At 49.4% G+C, this 18257-nt stretch overlaps 7 protein-coding genes across 7 annotated transcripts; 3 read left to right on the plus strand and 4 right to left on the minus strand.

The window, feature by feature from the left end:
- Positions 1-1380: 1380 nt before the first annotated feature.
- Positions 1381-1620, plus strand: CTAM01_13774 (uncharacterized protein; the record flags this gene model as incomplete). Its single annotated transcript, XM_060529776.1, has 1 exon — positions 1381-1620. One exon carries the CDS (start codon positions 1381-1383, stop codon positions 1618-1620), a length of 240 nt encoding a protein of 79 aa, XP_060375601.1.
- Positions 1621-1902: 282 nt separating this feature from the next.
- On the plus strand, positions 1903-2103 carry CTAM01_13775 (uncharacterized protein; the record flags this gene model as incomplete). Its single annotated transcript, XM_060529777.1, has 1 exon — positions 1903-2103. One exon carries the CDS (start codon positions 1903-1905, stop codon positions 2101-2103), a length of 201 nt encoding a protein of 66 aa, XP_060375602.1.
- Positions 2104-2440: 337 nt separating this feature from the next.
- Positions 2441-4022, minus strand: CTAM01_13776 (uncharacterized protein; the record flags this gene model as incomplete). The annotated part of the gene is made up of 5 exons (XM_060529778.1): positions 2441-2482; positions 2537-2859; positions 3026-3122; positions 3180-3631; positions 3752-4022. The coding sequence occupies 5 exons, from the start codon at positions 4020-4022 to the stop codon at positions 2441-2443; spliced, it is 1185 nt and encodes a 394-aa protein (XP_060375603.1).
- A 1716-nt stretch (positions 4023-5738) lies between these two features.
- Positions 5739-7761, minus strand: CTAM01_13777 (cation transporter; the record flags this gene model as incomplete). The annotated part of the gene is made up of 3 exons (XM_060529779.1): positions 5739-5829; positions 5971-6439; positions 6495-7761. 3 exons carry the CDS (start codon positions 7759-7761, stop codon positions 5739-5741), a joined length of 1827 nt encoding a protein of 608 aa, XP_060375604.1.
- Positions 7762-8580: 819 nt separating this feature from the next.
- Positions 8581-9744, minus strand: CTAM01_13778 (uncharacterized protein; the record flags this gene model as incomplete). Its single annotated transcript, XM_060529780.1, has 1 exon — positions 8581-9744. One exon carries the CDS (start codon positions 9742-9744, stop codon positions 8581-8583), a length of 1164 nt encoding a protein of 387 aa, XP_060375605.1.
- A 3744-nt stretch (positions 9745-13488) lies between these two features.
- On the plus strand, positions 13489-13665 carry CTAM01_13779 (uncharacterized protein; the record flags this gene model as incomplete). The annotated part of the gene is made up of 1 exon (XM_060529781.1): positions 13489-13665. The coding sequence occupies one exon, from the start codon at positions 13489-13491 to the stop codon at positions 13663-13665; it is 177 nt and encodes a 58-aa protein (XP_060375606.1).
- Positions 13666-13846: 181 nt separating this feature from the next.
- CTAM01_13780 (uncharacterized protein) lies at positions 13847-14107 on the minus strand (the record flags this gene model as incomplete). Its single annotated transcript, XM_060529782.1, has 1 exon — positions 13847-14107. The coding sequence occupies one exon, from the start codon at positions 14105-14107 to the stop codon at positions 13847-13849; it is 261 nt and encodes an 86-aa protein (XP_060375607.1).
- Positions 14108-18257: the final 4150 nt, after the last annotated feature.

Below are 18257 nucleotides of genomic sequence, written 5' to 3' on the forward strand. Positions count from 1 at the left end.
TCCTCGAGAGCCTGACGAAGCTGATCTTCGGTATATTGAGGCATTATATATAGAAGAAGACATGTGCAAAAGATGAGCCCATTTGGACGCGAATTGAAAATGTTGTGATAAAAGGAGGTTGGGGGTGGGCATTGGGTTGTGGTGGATTTTCGCGTTTTTGTGGGTGCCAGAAACAGGGGGGTGCCAGGAAGTGGGTATGTTGACTTACCTGAAACTCGCCTTGAATATTTTCAGCTCTCCCAAGCCATTTTATGAATATCCTGGATGCTGGTAATGAGGCAATATAAATATTCACATTGAGATATTTTCCCAAACTTCGTGAAATCTCGATACCCCTATGTAATCCATTCATTCACATTAGATTGCAAGTTGTGATCCCGTTGCGCGTTCAGGACATAATCAGCCCGGTCAGAATGATGCTGTTCTCTCTGCTTGAGTAGCTCCCACTTGACGTTCTCACCCACCAGCAAACCCGTCTTGAAGTTAAAAAAAACCATACTTTGTTTAACTTCATTTAGAAGGACACCTAGACCATTGATCGGGTTCAAAAATGGCTTCCAGTCAATGAACTGACAAGTCAGTCGCACTGGATTCAACTTGGATGCACCCTAAACCGCCCCCCTTCCGCGCAAGGCTTGCTCTAATTGGCTGACATTCATGCACATTTCTCAAGCTAATGCGGGAGGCCAACTTCAAGGCTTTCTAAGCTAGCCTAACAGAAAGAGACAGATGACAATAACTATGCGCGTTCGTGCTGCAGCGACCAATGGTTGGCCGAGCGTCCTTGTGGGACTTTATTTCCTTGCCTTCACGAAGCAGGCTGACAACACCATCAATAGCGACCTTACTAAGTATTGAAGGAGACTACGAGTGATCCCAAATCCCCACTATTGATTATGCTGGAAGGTCTATCAGTGCATGGCATCACTCCAGCAACAAGCGAGGAGCAAACGATACACAACAGCTTGTGAGGACAGATCTGATACGTACTGACTGCGGGACGCAAGAGGAAACGGGGACTTCATTGGAAAGACTGCTGTATTGCGCACATTTAAATCCGGATTCCCTGGACTTTTGGGGCTTTGCTATCTTCACCAATACCTCACATACCGTTTACCCAAATCACTTGTGCATCATTGGACTAGTATGTATCACCACCCTATAATTTCAGCTACTGCGGGGGGCCTTTCTCACGAGTGACCATTGACTCAACCCAGAAAATCGAAGGAATAGATACGAAATCATCTGTACACCAACGGCATTACTGCCCTGACCTAAGCTGTCGCCAAATCAGGCCGTGGACGTATGTACCCTCGCCCATCCTGAACCGAGGGCTCTCCTGATCCCCATATGTGTGCAACAGGACTTGTGTTCGTCAAAATGCAGCGCGTGGAGATTGATGATGGCGAGACAGAGGACATTTACCATTCTTTGAACACAGCATGGCAGTTGGAGGCTGTCTCTGAGGACGACCAACACTTATACGAATTTGGTTCGGCATCTCATGGCGCACTCGGCCTCCCCAATACTTTCCACAGGCCTGCCCTGACTAACCAAGCTCATCACCTCGCCTCTCTTGGCCATACATGTACTTCTGGAAACACATCTTCAGGGCTCTAGGCTCCTGAGGGTGGATTGCCGCCATGGGGAAACCCCCCATTTGGTGAGCGGCAATCGCAGGTTCCGGTGGGTTTAGGTATGACTGATGAAGAGGCAACGGCCCGGGCTGCTCAAATGGCATATGAGATCCAACATGTGTGCGAGCCTTGTGGAGAGGTATTCGAACAACCTGGGGATCTTACGTGAGTGATCCACATGGGCCCCAACAGTCCAGGAAATGTAATAACTTAATTCAGGAGACACCGAGACAAACACCTGAGGCCTTATCAATGTCTTTTCCCCATGCCCAGGGCATTTCCAACACTGTGTCCAGAGAGATTCGCTGCCCCGAAAGATCTAGAACGACATAGAGACGCCTTGCACAAGAAAAGGGAAAATCCGAAGAAGCACACGTGTACCAACTGCGGTGAGGGATTTACAAGAGATGATAATCTCGTCCGCCACAAGAATGAGACTTGCAAATTTCGGGAGGAAAGGAGATGATAAGTAAGAGAGAACTTTCTACTTAGATATGGAGCATTTCAGATAGCCATGTCATTTTTGGCCGTTAGACCAGTGTCGTTGGACGGGGGGACAGGATGAATGCAAGTATTGAATAAATCATCCTTGGTATAAGTCTGAGAGTGTCCGGCGAATGTGTTTCACCCCAGATAAGATATTTTTCGCGTAGATTGAAAGCGATACATTAGCAAAGAACGTATAAATGATCTATCACATTGTCTAAGAAGAAAAACAGCTAGAAGGACTAATTTACATCACAGAATAATCGATGAATGACCAAAATCGACGCGCCCTGGTGCTCAGCTGTAATAAATCTCGCTCACCAACGGCCAAAGAATGTGCGGCTCCTTGAAGCCCTGATCTGATCCCTCGGAGATTAGCTGCTGAACCAAATTATGGGATGTGAGCGACTTGCCGTTGCAGGCGGTGGAAGGACGTGTATGCTGGGATGAACGTTTTGCATGGCTATAATCCGAGTGCCGGCCTCCATCTGTGAAGGGCTAGACGGAATGATTGGTCGCGCGGAGTCCATTGCCCAACGGGCTCCTGATGTCACTGGTCTAGACATCTGCCAATCTTTCAACGCTGTACATATCTTCTGCAAAATTTTGGGGCTTGCAAAGGCGAAGATTGAGCCCCAGAACGCTCCCACAGCCGGTCCCACAAGGGGCGTTACAATTGTTGACATCAGAGATGTAATTTCTGAACGAGTCCAGCCCTCACCTGCACGCTTTTCACCTAAGGAGTAAGTTAGCACAATCTATCTTGATTGCACGACTCTAGGCGGGAAACAAAGACGGCTTATTTGAATACGCATAGCAGCATCATCATAACGGGAATATGAAAGGGGTCAAACATCAAGTTCACAGTTAGAGATGGAAAGGAAGTTAAGCAGGCCACTCACCAGTAGCTTCTTGTGTTGGATTGGACTTGCACAACTCGAGAAAGACATCTCTTCGATGCAGGTCCGAAAGGGATGAGTCTCCAGGACTATCATCCTGCTTCAAAAGTTAACATCTTGTTTATAATGGCAGCGTTCCACTAATTTGAATACTTACCAGTTGAAAAGGTACATGATGGTTCACAAATAGAAACAGTACCATGATTGACGCTCCATGAGTGGTCCCAGTTTTCTTTTGCTGGCACATGTCGCCCAAAACCACCAAAATTTGAATGATTTTGAAATTCCAAAGAGAATTGTCATTATCAAAGACCGCGATCCATATAGCTGAAGCGTAATAGAACCCCGTTTGAGTATCAATCCGGGTTCTATCGCCGCCTTTTGACTTTCGAAAACCGTTCCGAAACTCCGTGATCATATCGATACACAACATCAAGGTAGTTACTCGGCGAATCGTTGATGACAAGGTTAGGACGTGGCCATCGAGAACAACGATAAGACAGATCACGGCCCTCACTACTGCAGAAACAGTGTTATCCAACTGTCGATGGGCAAGGATTTTTCGAGGTATTTCCATCGAGTTCTGCTCTGAAACGGTAGTACTGGGTCCTGGAGTTAAGAGTATGTTAGAGTTCGGTCCATTTAAGCCAAAAGCATCTGTAAATTCTATCTTCATAGAAGAAGAATTCTCGAGTGAGCTAAAACTTTGAAGACGAGCACAAGACTTACGATATTCTTGAATGATGACCGCTGCAGGTATATGCGTGGTAATTCTGTTCCGAATGATGGAGTCCACTTGTTTTCGATATAGAGGTTCAATTGAGAACTTGATAGGTGGAGAACCAACTCTAACTACTAAAGCGGAGTTGAGAGTATTTATTACTGTTTCCAATATTAAGACAACTTGGCAATGTAAGGTAAGGTAATTGAGCCTCCAAACACCACCGTCTGCACAGTATTCAAGCCAGTGCGCAAGCAACAGAGACAACAGAAAATCCATTTCGATTTCTTTCAAAAACTTCTTGCTTTGTCCGAGCTTATGTTCCTGAGGGAGGTGGGCTGATTGAGTAGTAACCTTATGCCAAGCCACTCTCCTACTAGTGTCCCCTCTGTCTAACCAGTCCGCCTTTGCATCAAATGTGAGGCACCTTAAGACATTGGCCTCCACATCTATTGACCTCTAGCCAATTATGAGCCCTGTGCCGTTGAAAACAGTAGTGTCTAACTGAATGGTGTAACGTCGAAAACGGACTGACCGCTGTTTTCGGGAAGCGTTCTGTTTTTCATTAGTCCATGGCATAGCTTGTCTTGATTCAGAGGCGCATTTTCTGAGTGGGTGCCTATCATGAGTTTCTTTGATAACCATGAGGAGCAAGTAACGTAGCTTTTTCTTGCGTACGCATGCCAGTATACTGCTAAGATGATAGACGCATTTAACGCGACTAAGGTCAATAGCCTGCCCAGCCTGAAGTCCATTCACAGTAGTGAGAATGATAGTAGCTTGCGACATTTACAGTCTATCAGAAACGTATAGCGTCGCGTGGCAATCTTCTCTCTCATGCTTAAGAAGCTTAATCCTTGAGGTTTTGGTTGTTTCTACATCAAACCATGACCCCTATGGTTATGTTCGTGGAAGCTACTTATGTGCCAACATCGCACTGAAAAACGTAGGTTTGGCGAAATCAAGAAGAAGAAGAATGAAGCTTCTCACTATGACAAGCAAGTCACACAAGCTATATGGTCTGATCGCCTCGAGCAGGTTTTGATAGTTGTGTCGCAGTGTGGAAGTTCTTTCATTCCATACCTTAGTCTCTATTCTACGTTCTTGGGTCTGCTTTTCAGACCAGAAAGACCTAAATTTGAGGACTCACGTGGCGTTCAAGGCGTCACAGCCACCGCGCGAGCCAACATCGCTGGTCAGAGCCGTTTGACCGGTACGAAAACGGGGGGCGCTGACGAGTGCCGCCCGAAGGGATCATTAGCGTGCCAACATCCCAATGATACATCTTAGGCAGCAACTTATACCTATGTCCATTAAGATGCATTGAGTTCTTTGACTTTTATTATTTGGTTGGCTGATGGCAGGTCTCAAAGAAACAGTTTGACAGAGGCGTCCCAAGTCAACGGCTCTACCCAGTACATCTCAAAGATCTCCTTGTGAGTCGAGGTTGTTCTTTTTCAGGCCACCTTTCCTTCCTAGACAGTTATCTCAGCTGTGTCTTGGTGATGATCATGTGGCTGCGACATTCCGTCTTTGCTTAACCGTTCCCAGCATGCATGGGCTCTGTGGCGTCGTACATCCCGAAGTGTGTCACTCCGTTAGCCCCTCGTGTATCCCTCCAACTTCAAGGGAAATGCGACCATGGAGACTCGGACTGATTCACGCAAAGTTGAGGTGAAAGGCAATTGGGGATTCCTTAGGATCGGTACTTAGGAGACGTGGGTAGTCGTGTACATTCACCCAGCCTTTAGAAGTACTGTAAATAAACGGCTCATGACTATGTGCTTCGCCCTAAAGTTTCATTGAATTACGGCCTTGAAAATATTCGAAACACTGTAGCAAAGGTTCGTTTGCAAGTTTGAATGTACAAGTACGCCCGCGCAAGGCTGACAGGGATAAAGGTCTGGTCCTTTCGACGGACTCTCCGATTCTTTACTATTCCTCTGCGAATAAAGTATGCGTGTAACATGGATAGCTTTTCCATTTTGCAGCCTTTCACGCCACTCCATGCCTGTTCCTAGCCCCTCTCAGTCTCCAATCTTCCTCTTCCTCCTCCAACAGCATCTGTCCAGGCAATCGCACAGCCCTGTCCAGGGCCACAGGTAAGCCTCGATGACGCCCTCTCAACATAACGAGACATAAGACTAGTTTGCTCCCGGGATGCCATCCTCCAGAGAAACTCATGGCATCTTTAGGAAGCCCAACAGATATACCAACACAGCCGTACCCAGAAACCACTTCAAATATGACATTAAAAACCGAAAAGTGCACCGGATCTTCCAGAAAGTGTGACGTCTCTATAGTTACGATGATGAGAACAGCCAGTGCGAGAAGCCACAGATCGTGTGCTAGTTGACCACGGATTTGCTGGTTCACGAAACTCATTCGAGTTTCAAATCCGCTGCCTCTCTTCTCGGTTTTTGCAGCACCAACACCAGCAAAGCTTAGATTCTCGCGTAGAAAGTGTGTCAAAATACCGGTACTGCTTGGATCCTTTTTCGCGCCCGGGTGGGAAGAGACTGGAGATGGTTCATCGTCGTCGTAGATTCCTAGAGACCGCTCTTCGTAGACGTTGGAGTGCCGCATAGTGATCACCACAGGATACACGGAGATGTACATCATGATCACATACAGTACCTGCAGCCCTGGATAGGCGGAGGCTATTGGGATGACGTAGAAACCTCCAGAGCGGACAGCTATGACTCAGTCAGTAGTTGTCTTTTTCGTAGTGAATGGGAAAGGGGGACATACCTAAAGCTTGGAATAAACCGTCCAGCACTCTAGCTCCGGCAGGAATAGCTTCAATAACCGGGTTACCGATATTGAGAACCTCAAATGCCATCCAGTCAATGCCATTCGTCATGAGGACCATGAATAAAAGCCACCACGTCGGTCGCGATGGGAAAAGATTGGTGTAAACTCGACGCGGGTACTTCAGGATGAATTCCAATGTGCTCTTCAGCTCGGCCAACTTTTCCTCGGTGGTCGTTGCACGAAGTGTTTTCAACGCTGCCCAGAAGATGAGTCTCAGAAACAGCGGATATGCCGTGTTACCCGCGAGGATAAGTAAGCCCATGGTTATGAGCACGAAATATGCCTGCTGGAATGGCACTACGTTGGCGTCCAGTAATGACATCCCCGAGTTATTAAATGCTGAGACGGCGAAGAATATGCCGGCCCACCACGGGTTCGCACCATTGGATGTTGCGACTGTCGGCATATTGTTCGCAATCCAGGCTCCGAGAGCAAGACTTCCTAGTAGTTGCCAGAGCACCGAATACAGTGGGACCACGATGGATAAGAGGTGAAGGGCCCGGTATTCAAGGCCTCCCAGACGGGAGCGTTCGGGCCCCGTTAGGGAGTGGAACTGGGAGTTGCGGCCCTCCTTGGAAGCGCTGAGAAAGGATAGCCAAGGTCGAGTAGGTGTCTTGTCTGAGAGGGTCGAAGGTGTCGAACGGCGGGTGATATTTCCAGTGGTTCCGATAGTAATGTTATTACCCACGGTTCGAGGTTGAGATGATGTATCTACATCAATCAAGCCGGTGCCACTCGCAGCCTCTTTCTCCTGAGCCGCAGCAACACTGTTATTGGAGGCTGGCAGGCCCCCATCATGCCGGCTTCCTTCTTTCTGGGCACGAGCGACCACCCGCAAGCTCTTTTCAAAGACATGCTTCCTCGCCACGACCGTCCATATCGATACCCAAACAGAACTGCCGATAATGATAAGCAGCCATAGCATTACCTGTTGCCACACAGTCATCTCGCTGAGGTTGACCGTGTTGAGTCCGGCTTCCGTCATGGCAGAGATGACGAGAAAAAGCGAGTCAACATAGCTGATGCTGCCGTGTGGATTTGACGAGGCGTAGAAGATTGCCGATGCGAGGAGCGTCGTGCCGATAAAGTATGCATAATGCAGTGTTATGAAGTTGAGAGGTGGTAAAAGTGCTCGGAGCCCGCTCTTGGATGAGTTTTCTTCATCCTGGTAGCGTTGACGAGAATTCGTCGCAGATTGTGGCATTGTGAGTGTTGACATCTCAACCAGGAGGTCGCCGATACCCTTGGACGCCGAGCCGGCAAATAGATTAGACTTTCCAAATCGCGATTGCCAAGTTCAGTAGATCTGCACAGCCAAGGCCGACTTGGTTTTGCTGTCGTCAACTCTTAATTACTCACTCAACCTTTTCCTTGGCCACTTCCCGAGAGGAAACAGTAGCAAAAATTCGCACAAAACGCCTGTCAAACACTTTGCCGTCAACACAACATTTGGAACCTTTCAACCTTTTCACAGCTCACAAATTGTCGGTGAGAGGGGGTCAGGGGTGGGTAAGAGCCACTTGACCAAGCCGAGTCATTCGTCAAAGGAGACAACAAAATTTTGCGCTAAAGGGGCACCGTCTGCAGAGCCGGTGCTTCTTCATCTCGCTTGGCACGTGGACCCGTTGGAGCTTAATCTCACCGAGCTTCACCGACGATTTTAGAGTCCAGAGAGCGCTCTTCAGCCAACAACTTACATAAGGTAGGCCAAGATATATGGACTTAAGGAGTAAACGAGAAGCATCAAGTTGCTTCACAGAAAGTATGTCGCATCGAGTACATTTCATGAGGTGGAACACTAGTTCGGGCAAGCCAATTTATTCAAACATCCTACTCGTGAACACCCAGCTACCATGTCCAAAGACAGCCAAACCCAGCCATGTGAAACCAAGCTCCAGAGTCCCTTTTGTCGTAAGATACATATGCCATGCTCCTCGGTATTTTTAGACCGGTATGAAAATTATAGAGACAAAAGAAAACAAATCCCTTGAGGACTCCTCCAGTCCGCCAGCTACCTCTCCGCTTAGAATCCGAGGAGACCGTTGAAGGTGGTAGCAACAGCTGCGCTCTTGTCACCGGAGGCCAGAATCTGAGCCTTGGCGTCCAGGCACTGGGTCTTGGCAGCATCGTTGGCCTCGCAGACGTTAGTGAGCTGATCGCAGACGCGGTTGATGATGATGTTGGGGTTGAGGGCATCCTGTTGACCCTGAGCAACGAGAGCGTCGGTAGGCAGGAAGGTTCCCTCGTCAGCCTTGCGGCCAGCACGGCCAAGCTGGAAGTCAATAGTGGGAGTGCACTTTCCGAAGTCAGCGGCACCGGTGGCAGCTCCACCATTGTTGGCGTTGCCGGCGTTTCCAGTGTTGGCATTGCCGTTGTTGGCATTGTTGTTGCCGGCGTTCTGGTTCTGGTTGTTGTTCTGGTTGTTGTTGTTGTTCGCGTTGCCAGTGTTAGCGTTACCGGTGTTGTTGCTCGCACCGGCGTTTCCGCTGGCGGCACCGCCACAGGAGCTTCCAGCGTTGGCATTTCCGGTGTTGGCATTGGCATTGCCGGCATTATTGTTGTTGTTGTTGTTCTTGTTGCCGTTGTTCTGGTTGTTGTTGGCGTTACCAGTGTTGGCATTGCCATTGTTGGCATTGCCATTGTTGTTGCCGGCGTTGGCATTGCCTCCGGCAGCAGCACCACCAGCGGCCTGGCCCTTGATGGTGAAGTTGGAGAAGCCCTGAGCCTGCATCACCTCTGCGACAGACAGACCAGTGGCATCAAAGGGGGTCTTCAGAGAAGTTGCCGAGTTGGCGTTCTCGGCATCGGATCCGGTGACGGCCGGGTCGACGAGGGGCACGATGCCACGGAGGGCCTCGGTAGCGGGGAGAGAGGCATCGCCGCAGATGCTGGGGACGCTGACGACGAAGGGGTTGAAGTTCTGCTCGGCGGCAACGACACCCTTGGCAGCCTCGAGAACATCGGCGCCGGTACCGAGGGCGGCAATCTTGTCGGCGAGAGTCAGCTTGTCGCAGGGGTCGGCGGCGGCGAGGAGAACGCCCGGGATACCTCCGGCGAGGGTGGCAGCTTCACCGGGGTTGCCAGCCTGCAGAGAAGAGACGGCTTGAACGGGGACCTGCTCCTGACCGAAGCGGGCTTCGACAGCGGCCAGAACGGCGGAGATGAGAAGGATCTTGGAGTAAGACATGTTTGCTGATTTAAAGGCTGTGAAGGGTTGATTGAAGCAACGTTTACTGAGTGTCGAAGAATCGAACGGGGTTTAGAAGTTAAAAGTTGAAAAAGATTGTAATAGACCGGCTAGCGGTGTGTAGTTGGATCAGGACAAGAAAGAGTGTCGAGAACGTAAAAAAGTTCACAGAACTGAAAGATTGAAGAGTAGAGAAGGATGCTTGTTGGTTGCTGGATGAGGAGGAAAGGAAAGAGAGTTGGGATGACAGGTGGGATCATCACTATTATATAGATCTGAGTGTGTCTAATGTCAGATCAGTCGTTTCCATGATCTCACGGCTCTCTTACTGCGCGCATAGGCAAGAAGGGGGCAAGACGAGACAGTCTGCGACGATGACAACCCATGACTGGCTTCTTCCCATCCCTTCTAGATGCCGTTCCCGCTTTCTCTCATACATGGGATCGTAGCCGAGAAGGCAAGCCTGCTCTGCCTGCTTTCTGTCTTGCTCAGCCATCAGTAAACGCCGCCTCGTGGAAGAGTGTGTCTAGGTCGAGGTCGCAACGTGCCGCAAAGTACTACTCATGGCCCCGACCACCCCCTTAGCGACGATCATACTAGAATAATGGGATGAAATAGCCATGGTGCGGCAAGGACGTCACGGCCATCACTGTGGCCCAAGTCGTCCGCGTGCTACAAAGTGTCGTCCCAACTGGCCTCACACGCACAGTTTGTCTCATGTCGCCTGGATCGAGGATTCACTCAGGGAGCATGGGGGTTCGGATGGCCGCCTCCGTCCAGTCTCTTCTGTTCGGGAACACGGCCGAATTGACGGGGAGGTGCCCTGCTGCCAACTCATGGTTGCTTCGGATTCTGCATGCGCCCAACCGGCCTTCTTGAAGGGATTGCGGTGACCGCAAGTGGTTCAGGCCAGGGCGATGACGGCTTGAAGCGAGAGAGTTAAGTTAGAGCCCCTGGTCAAAAAGCAGCCAAAAGGACGAAAGAAGAATGGTTTGAATGGGGAGAAAATCCAACAGCATGGATCATCTGGAGGCGAAGGGATTCGAAGAAAGGGGTCTCTGCGCAACAGTGATGTGCCAGAGGACCATTCAGGGATTAGCGTCCCCCAACGTTCCCCTAACGTCCCCCGGGCCGAGCGCATCACATCCCTGTAGCTTTCCAATCTTTCTTTGCTTTCGGGGCTGAAGCGATGAGGAAGACGAGGGAAGAAGTCTTCTCCAGCACCCTAAAACCCCCCCGGCACGCTTTAAAACGCGGCATCGTGAGATAGAATCCACCATCATGGGGCCTCCACTTGGAAGCGGCATGAGGTTGACTTGGGCACCCGGCAATTGTCCACCATTCAGATCCTTTCTGTCTAGCTTGTTCCCCCAGCTTCGGCTACCACGAGAGAGGGGCTTGCGACATGATGCTCTCGGGGTTTTAGGGACTGTATCCTGTGAGAGGGGAACAGGACGACAGTGAGCTGGTTTCGAGGGCGCTCAAGAAGAGAGTTGTGCTGGGTTGATGATGCTGACGCGCGAGAGAGCCAGGACCTTGGGCGATGGGACGACGTTGAGTCTTTTCTCAAGTGCCATCCGATGGCAAGCTCAACCTCATCCTACGGCACAGAGCTGTCAGAGCATGCGGTGCACCAGTGCGAAAAAGAATGGTGCTGGGTTGCATTGCCTCGTACGAGTCGTAGCATTAAGCTCGTCAGGCACCGAGGGTGGCTACTGGGAGGCTGAGAGTTTGAAATGCTCAAGCGCTTTTGTGTGTCACACATGGCCCAGTGGCACGTAGGTCATTTAATTAAAAAGCAATCTATCGCTAGTGCTTGTATTGTGGGCGGGAGTTAGTCCTCCCGGTCGAAAAGTCCGATAAATTAACTGAACCCGTGGCTCTAGTCCTCACATATCCTCCCCAGATCATCCAGTCCCGAAAGATTTAGAGCTTGTCCTTTAGACATGTCAGTTTCCCCATAAATGATGTTCAATGGGATGAAAAGTATGTTGCAAATTCACTGTAACGAGAAACATCTCGTTGATCTGCGGCTTGACGAAATCTGATCCGAATTACTCATCAATCATTATGTGTTTTTGCTTGCTCATAGCGTCTTCCCTTGTCGTCGATCCAGATTGACTTTCTATGCTCAGTGGCAGCTGTCAGTCTCACTTGGCTCTTGCATCATACCCATTGCCTCTGCTCCCAGTCTCGCTCTTTATTTCCTCTTCATTCCTGGCTCTCTAGCCACTGCACGCCCAGCGACGCTCGGGCTAGAGATCAACACAACTCACATGGGTGCCACCGTAGAATGCGACGCGAGACCTGGCAAGCTGACTGAACCCCGGACCGGCGACGTTCGCTTCGGAAGCGCCTATTTCTTGATTCCTCCCTCCCCCTTCGACTTCGGCAAAAGACTTGCCGTAGCCCTGGCTAAATTGCATTGGTTCCCTAGCCTACCAAGAACAGCAGGTCAGTGGTTGACCGCCATTGACAACGTCCAGTCCAGCCACAAAAAGTCAGGGTCTGTCAGGGATCTGTGCCATCCTTGGGCCCGCAGTCCATCCCATTTGGGTAATCCCAGATTTCGAGATCGCATCGATCAAACAGCCTCATCAGGGGTTCCTGAGACGACTCCAAAACCTTATGGGTCTCGACCCGGTCCAACCAAACAACAACACTGAAGAACTTGCCTTTTCGGGCTTGTCAGCCCCTTTGACCGAGCAATACGTGCCGTCCATCTCTTACAAAGGAGCTAACCAGCTGGTCATTTTTTCCTCTCTAGTGAGAACATCCCAGGCTTGGTTCCCAACGTAGTCAAGACGCTTCACTTGCCAGCTTTCGGTTCGAGGCCCGCCAAGCCGAGGCAGGGCGAAATTCTCTTTTTTCAGCTTCTGTGCCAAGAAGTTGTGTTTGATCTGTGCTTCTCTCCAGTCTTTTCCCAAATTCTGTTTATTTTTGAGATGACTACATCAATAATCTGCTGCAACTCCTGTGATCTTGGAATAGATTCAAGCCGTCTTGGCTGGAACGGATCACAGAAATGGCGTACCACGAGCCAACGATACATCCTCAGCCAGAGTTGAAGTCAACCTAACACAAGTTAAACAACAATAGGTCTAGATCTTCAGTGAGCCATACGTCTGCCTATTGTATCCCTGTCATCGTCCTACCGAAATTGCTTAGATTTCTCGACGCTCTATGACGCGGCTGGCGACAGACGGCCAGATCTCGGAGGCTTCCGTCCATGCACACGACATCTGGCCTCGGCGAAGGGTCGGGAACCGTATTAAGAAGATCTCCCTCGTCTTTGACTCAGCCTGCTATCGAGTCAGGCAACTTACAAGTCCTTCCACCTCGTCTTCCTCATCCTCTACTCATCGCATGACATGATCTCCTCAAGCCTCCCCAGCCCCGAGGCTCGCCGGACTTCCGAACAGAGCTGATTCATTCAGATCCGTCTCATGTCTCATTTTCTGCTCGTCTGAAGTCTGAATTCCTTCCGTCGGTCTGTCGCTTTCTTAGATCCTTCTATTAATTACGCTCTTCTTCCCCTCCCGAGACCTAGGGAGAATCATATCTGCCGTCGCTGCAATAGCCGCTCCCTAGTTCCGTCTAAAGCTCTAATGTCTAGAGCCGGAGACCCATCTCACGGCATTACGTGCTCGCTTTCTCGGCGCATTGTGCTCCCACCCACTTACATTTCGGCCTGGTTCTCATCCGATCTTTGGGAATGGGAGGGTATGGAGGTTTTTGACTCTCATGCCGGCATTACGTGTCAAGAGAAATGACTTCCTCTCTCCGAGATCAAAGTTCGGTATGTCGGATTTCGTCCACTTCCCCCAAGGCGACATGAAGCCATGCTTCACTTTCTTTCAATTCAGTCCCGAGATTCTTTCATCGACCGATTGCACTCAACTCCTTTCTCCCGTGTCATGATTCTTGGTGCAGGCATTCGAGAAGAGTTTTGACTTGGCCTGCGGGCAATTCTTGAGTGTATCTCAACTACTCGACCTCTAGTGTTATTTAGTCGCCGGGACCACCTCTGCTACTCAATATTCAAGATCTTCTCTGTCAGCTCATTTGATTTCAGCTGCTGATGGAGAGTTAAGTACGTTTCTTATATATGTTCAATTGAGTTTAGACTCTCCTCGTTTCCCTCAATAGAATGCTTTTCCTTGCCCCGTGTTGTCACATTTATTTTCGGCAAGAAAAAGGTAAGCTGAGTTACTTTACGTGCATTTCGTATAAGCGCTGAGGAGACGTCAGCAAGGTATGCCTCGTCCCACTTCAGAGTGATGCTGACCCTGCGGATACGCGATATGTTTTTCTTCCATAGGTCCTGAAGTCTCAATGGCGTCCGTGACCGGCTCAGTCTCATATCGGGTTGTTAAGGTTGGCTAGGGAGAACCAGGTTGACGGCTCAAACTGGAGGTCGTTCTTGGCAAAGAATGTCCATGACTTCGTTTCGTATTGTTCCCTATGTTACGAGAAGAGTTGGTCTCAGACAGAGGCGAGTTTCTGCTGTCTTTGAGCAAACGCCACTGACCACCCTTTTCCAGTGAGACTCGCTGTAGATGTAACTGAGGTTAACCCAGAGCCTATTTTGTAGAGGACCCGTGTCTGAGTACTCATAGATCATGTCGCGCAACTCTCTGAGAAGGCGGAGAAGTGCTGGGAATCGGGCCTCTGAAGTCGGTGAAGTTGGCGGACTTGGTGTGGTTGGCTTGGGATACTGTTCATAGCTCCGAACCACGCGTTTTACGCGAAGTCTTGATTCGTTATATGCCATAGTGAAGTCATGTTTCTCTTGAGGCTGTGACAGAATCGAGCTTTTGGCCGGTCTTCGCTAAACGTAGTGTCTCGACTCTCAAGTGCCCCTTCTGGGTTGAGTTTAGGAACTTCTCATAGAAAATGAAATATCTTGCGAGGTGTCGAGTGTTTCATACAAAGTCGCGATTAAGTTTCCCCAGCTTACTCTTGTAGCAACATTGTGTTCACAAAATAAAGGCTGTTATTTCTTGCCGAACACAAAATGAATGAATCTATTTGAGAAGTCACTGTGCGGTAATTCAGGCTAGAGAACAATGCTCTTACCTCAGACTACATGTGTGCCCTCACAGCTCTATCGAGTCTTTTGAGGGCCTAACAACCTTATTAGTAACAATGAAAGCGAGTCATCCTTGAGAATGGTCGCAATGCCGCGAACTTTGGGGACTAGGCACCAATTGAGCTCCTAAATCTCTCCATCATAGAGTGTTAGGCAGCATGGTTATCTTCCAGATGCCTACCAGTTGATTGAGGACCGTAAATTTGGTTTCCTTATCTTTAGTATCTTTGCAACTTGCTCAGGACTTTGTACACGTGGCTCCGGATCTTGCAAGACACGTTAAACGTTATTACTTCGGCGGCCATCCGATAAGTCTTAGTACATCATTCCAGACCTCTCCCTAGTCTAGTTTCCCCGGTCACAAGGTCAGTCGAACTGCTATCAGTGGCAGTTATGTGTAAGATGCCAGATCATCTTCTTTCTTTACAATCATGTCCCCAATTGAGTGATTTAGAGACCGATGCAATCTCAGTTGATGTCATTACGCACCCGATTTGCGGTGGTTGAGTACTAGTAAGCTTCCATCAGCGACAGAACCTGCTATTGAGGTTGCTCATAATCGCTTACGACATTGGAAGTAATTTCTCACAAATCGACGGTTTAAAAAGAACCTCTTTTCAGGTGATTCTTTCATCTGACTCGACAGCTAATTTGTCAAATCACACCATGACATAGTGATAGCTCGAAAGACATTGCGATTGGAGTCCTAGGAGGTATGAAAACAAGTACGCTTTAAGACTTTGAACCTGTTGGTTTGCACTCGCGAACTGAAGACCATGAGACAGCGGACTTAGGGTTATGGAGACCCAGCCTCACTTACTTTGATTCATTGCAGTCATGACGAAGCCGCATATAATATGGATTACTTTCGAGTATTGTAAGCTGGAAGTATGTCCGACTCGGTCTGTCCTAAAATACCCCAGAGTCCAAAATTAAGAACAATTTTTTGAGAAGGGTTTTGCGAGTTGATGGTCTAATGTCACACTTGACAGATTAATATTGGTTCTTTCTACAAATTAAATGTACAAGCCAAATGCGAAGTCGAATTTGACATCTGATTGTGAGAGCCTTCTCAAAGAGTCTCTGAGTGCTCGATCAGATTCGCCTTTCTTGGAGATATTTCTTGCTTAGAGAATAGGCTTCCAGGACGACCGTATTTGCAGAATCTCACCATTTCGTACCATCGTAGCAACTTAAGTCGCACCGAAACCTCCAGGTTACGACTCTTTCTCTAAATAATTACGTCCGTCGTTCTTCGTCGAACTTCTTCGAAATTTTGTTCTCCGCCTTAAAGAGACCAATAAATTGTAATGCTGTGTAAGCTCTCACATAGTCTCAGCAACTGACTGATACCTCTCAAGGTCGATCACAGCACAGCGAATGTCTGACCACATCAGAACAACTTGTATATCAATATTGATTGTAAATTCCTTCTTCTACGTATTTCCACTGCATCGAGGAGAAAGCCAAGAATTTGCGAAATTGATGCGGTTAGTAACGGTGGTTATCTTACTTCCTAGGTTTGAACTATTGCACTTAGTTGATCAAAGCATTAACCTGGCCAAAGAGCACGAACAATGCTCTTGACTCTCTGATAATGCTCAATTCATAAAGTACCTTACCTTTGATTGAAATACTAGAATAGTGCGACAACTTGGTCTAAGCTTCATCGCGGCTTTACCCAAGCGGGCACACCGGAAGGATGGGCTCCGTCGCTGTCTTGAGTCTGAGGACATAGAGGATCCGAAAAGGATCTCGCCCACTACCCAGCAATTGATCGCCCGCCACGGCTGGAAGCGAACCAGCATATAGACCGCATGGGTTCGGAGCGATGGTGTTGCAGCCATCGCTTGCATGGCGCCTAGGTGACAGGCCGCTCCTCAATCCTGAGAGGACGACGAGAACTAAGCGAGACACAATTGATTGAACCACTACCGACGATGTGACTGCGTCCTTCCCGCGATCTACAAATACCAGAAACGTCATGTAAACCAACTATAATTCAACGACACTGCCAGGATGCATTTTTTCTTTTAGAGTTCACACGGCGGCATTATCTGTATCTTCCTAGGATTCAAAAGCACGTGCAGCAACTCTCAAGTCATGATGTTTAAGATACCTAAAGCAGGGCTTGGCGTCTCTGTGCCGAATCCTTCTCTACTAATTTCTTCTCGTGCGTAGATTAATGGAATGTCAACAGAGTGTGAGTCTCGTGGCGCACCGTTCAAACAGTCGCCTATCCTTGAGAGTTGACTTCAATGTTTGATCTCAATTTTTCGCAACACCAAGAACGTTCTATCGCGACAACGGCATTTCATTTTCCCGTCGCCGCCACCGCCACGATCGCGTCTGTCGCCTGCGCCTCAGATTCCCAATCGAAGAGGGAGCCGCCAAGACGCGAAAAGGCCGTGGAGCAAATGCGCGGCCGCCATCAACTGGTGAACAATGCATCGCTCATCGAACATGAACCCAGCAGGGCCGAGCCGATTGGCAGACCAGACCTGCCAGTACCACTGAACACGAGGACTGGAATGCGACGGTGCTAGTTGACTCGACTCATGCCCCTCCTCTCCGGTCGTATCCGTGTTGTACAGCCACACTCCGTGCCGCGCAGATCTGGCAGCGGATCTGGAGCAGACGACGGGAGCTGAACGACGGGCAGTCCAGGAATTCAACTCCAGCGATCGACCGAGACAGTGTCTTGTTGCATTCTGAACACTGATGACGAACTCGAGTCAATCCTACGAATGAATGGAGATGGGGCGGCGGCCATCATAGTTTCGGGCCCATCTGCTTCTTCGTACCAACAACGGCAATGTGGACACGAAAACTTTGGGAAATACGCAATCAACACTTCCCCCCCAAATGTTTCCCACCCGCTGGGCAGCAGCAATTGCGACTCGCGGCTCGAAACTTGCCGCGCTGAACAGGCACAGCCTGGGTTGTCAAGCTGACAACTGACAACTAAACTCCAAGGCTCACCTTACCATCCGTAACTCTGCCGCCCCCTTTGCCCGCCCATCCCGAGAGGGGGATCCAATTTCTACGCGCTGCGCACCCGCGGCTGGGCGTTCTGACGTCGTCTGGTGGGGGGACGTTTTTTTTGCCCTTCCAATCCCCCCTCCTCCCGTCCCATCCCTCCAGAAAAAAGCCCGTGAGGCCCTGACCAATTCTGGCGAGTGTACGGATAGACTGGGGTGGAACTGGGCAGAGAAACCTTGGCCAAGTCTACCAGGTAGCCCTTGTCGCTAAGCGTTCTGTACCTGCGTCTGCCCAGGTTTTGCCCAGGCAATTTTCACGCCCCCTATTACTGGCCTCAGGCCGCCTGCGAATCCTTCGACGAACCTGAATTTGGGAGGGATTTTTTGTACGGAATTATCAGTGGGTCGAGAGTCGGCACATATCCACACCGAAATGGCGG

This window comes from Colletotrichum tamarilloi (assembly GCF_030869305.1).
Source record: "Colletotrichum tamarilloi strain Tom-12 chromosome Unknown Scaffold_105.1, whole genome shotgun sequence".
NCBI classification, from domain to species: domain Eukaryota; kingdom Fungi; phylum Ascomycota; class Sordariomycetes; order Glomerellales; family Glomerellaceae; genus Colletotrichum; species Colletotrichum tamarilloi.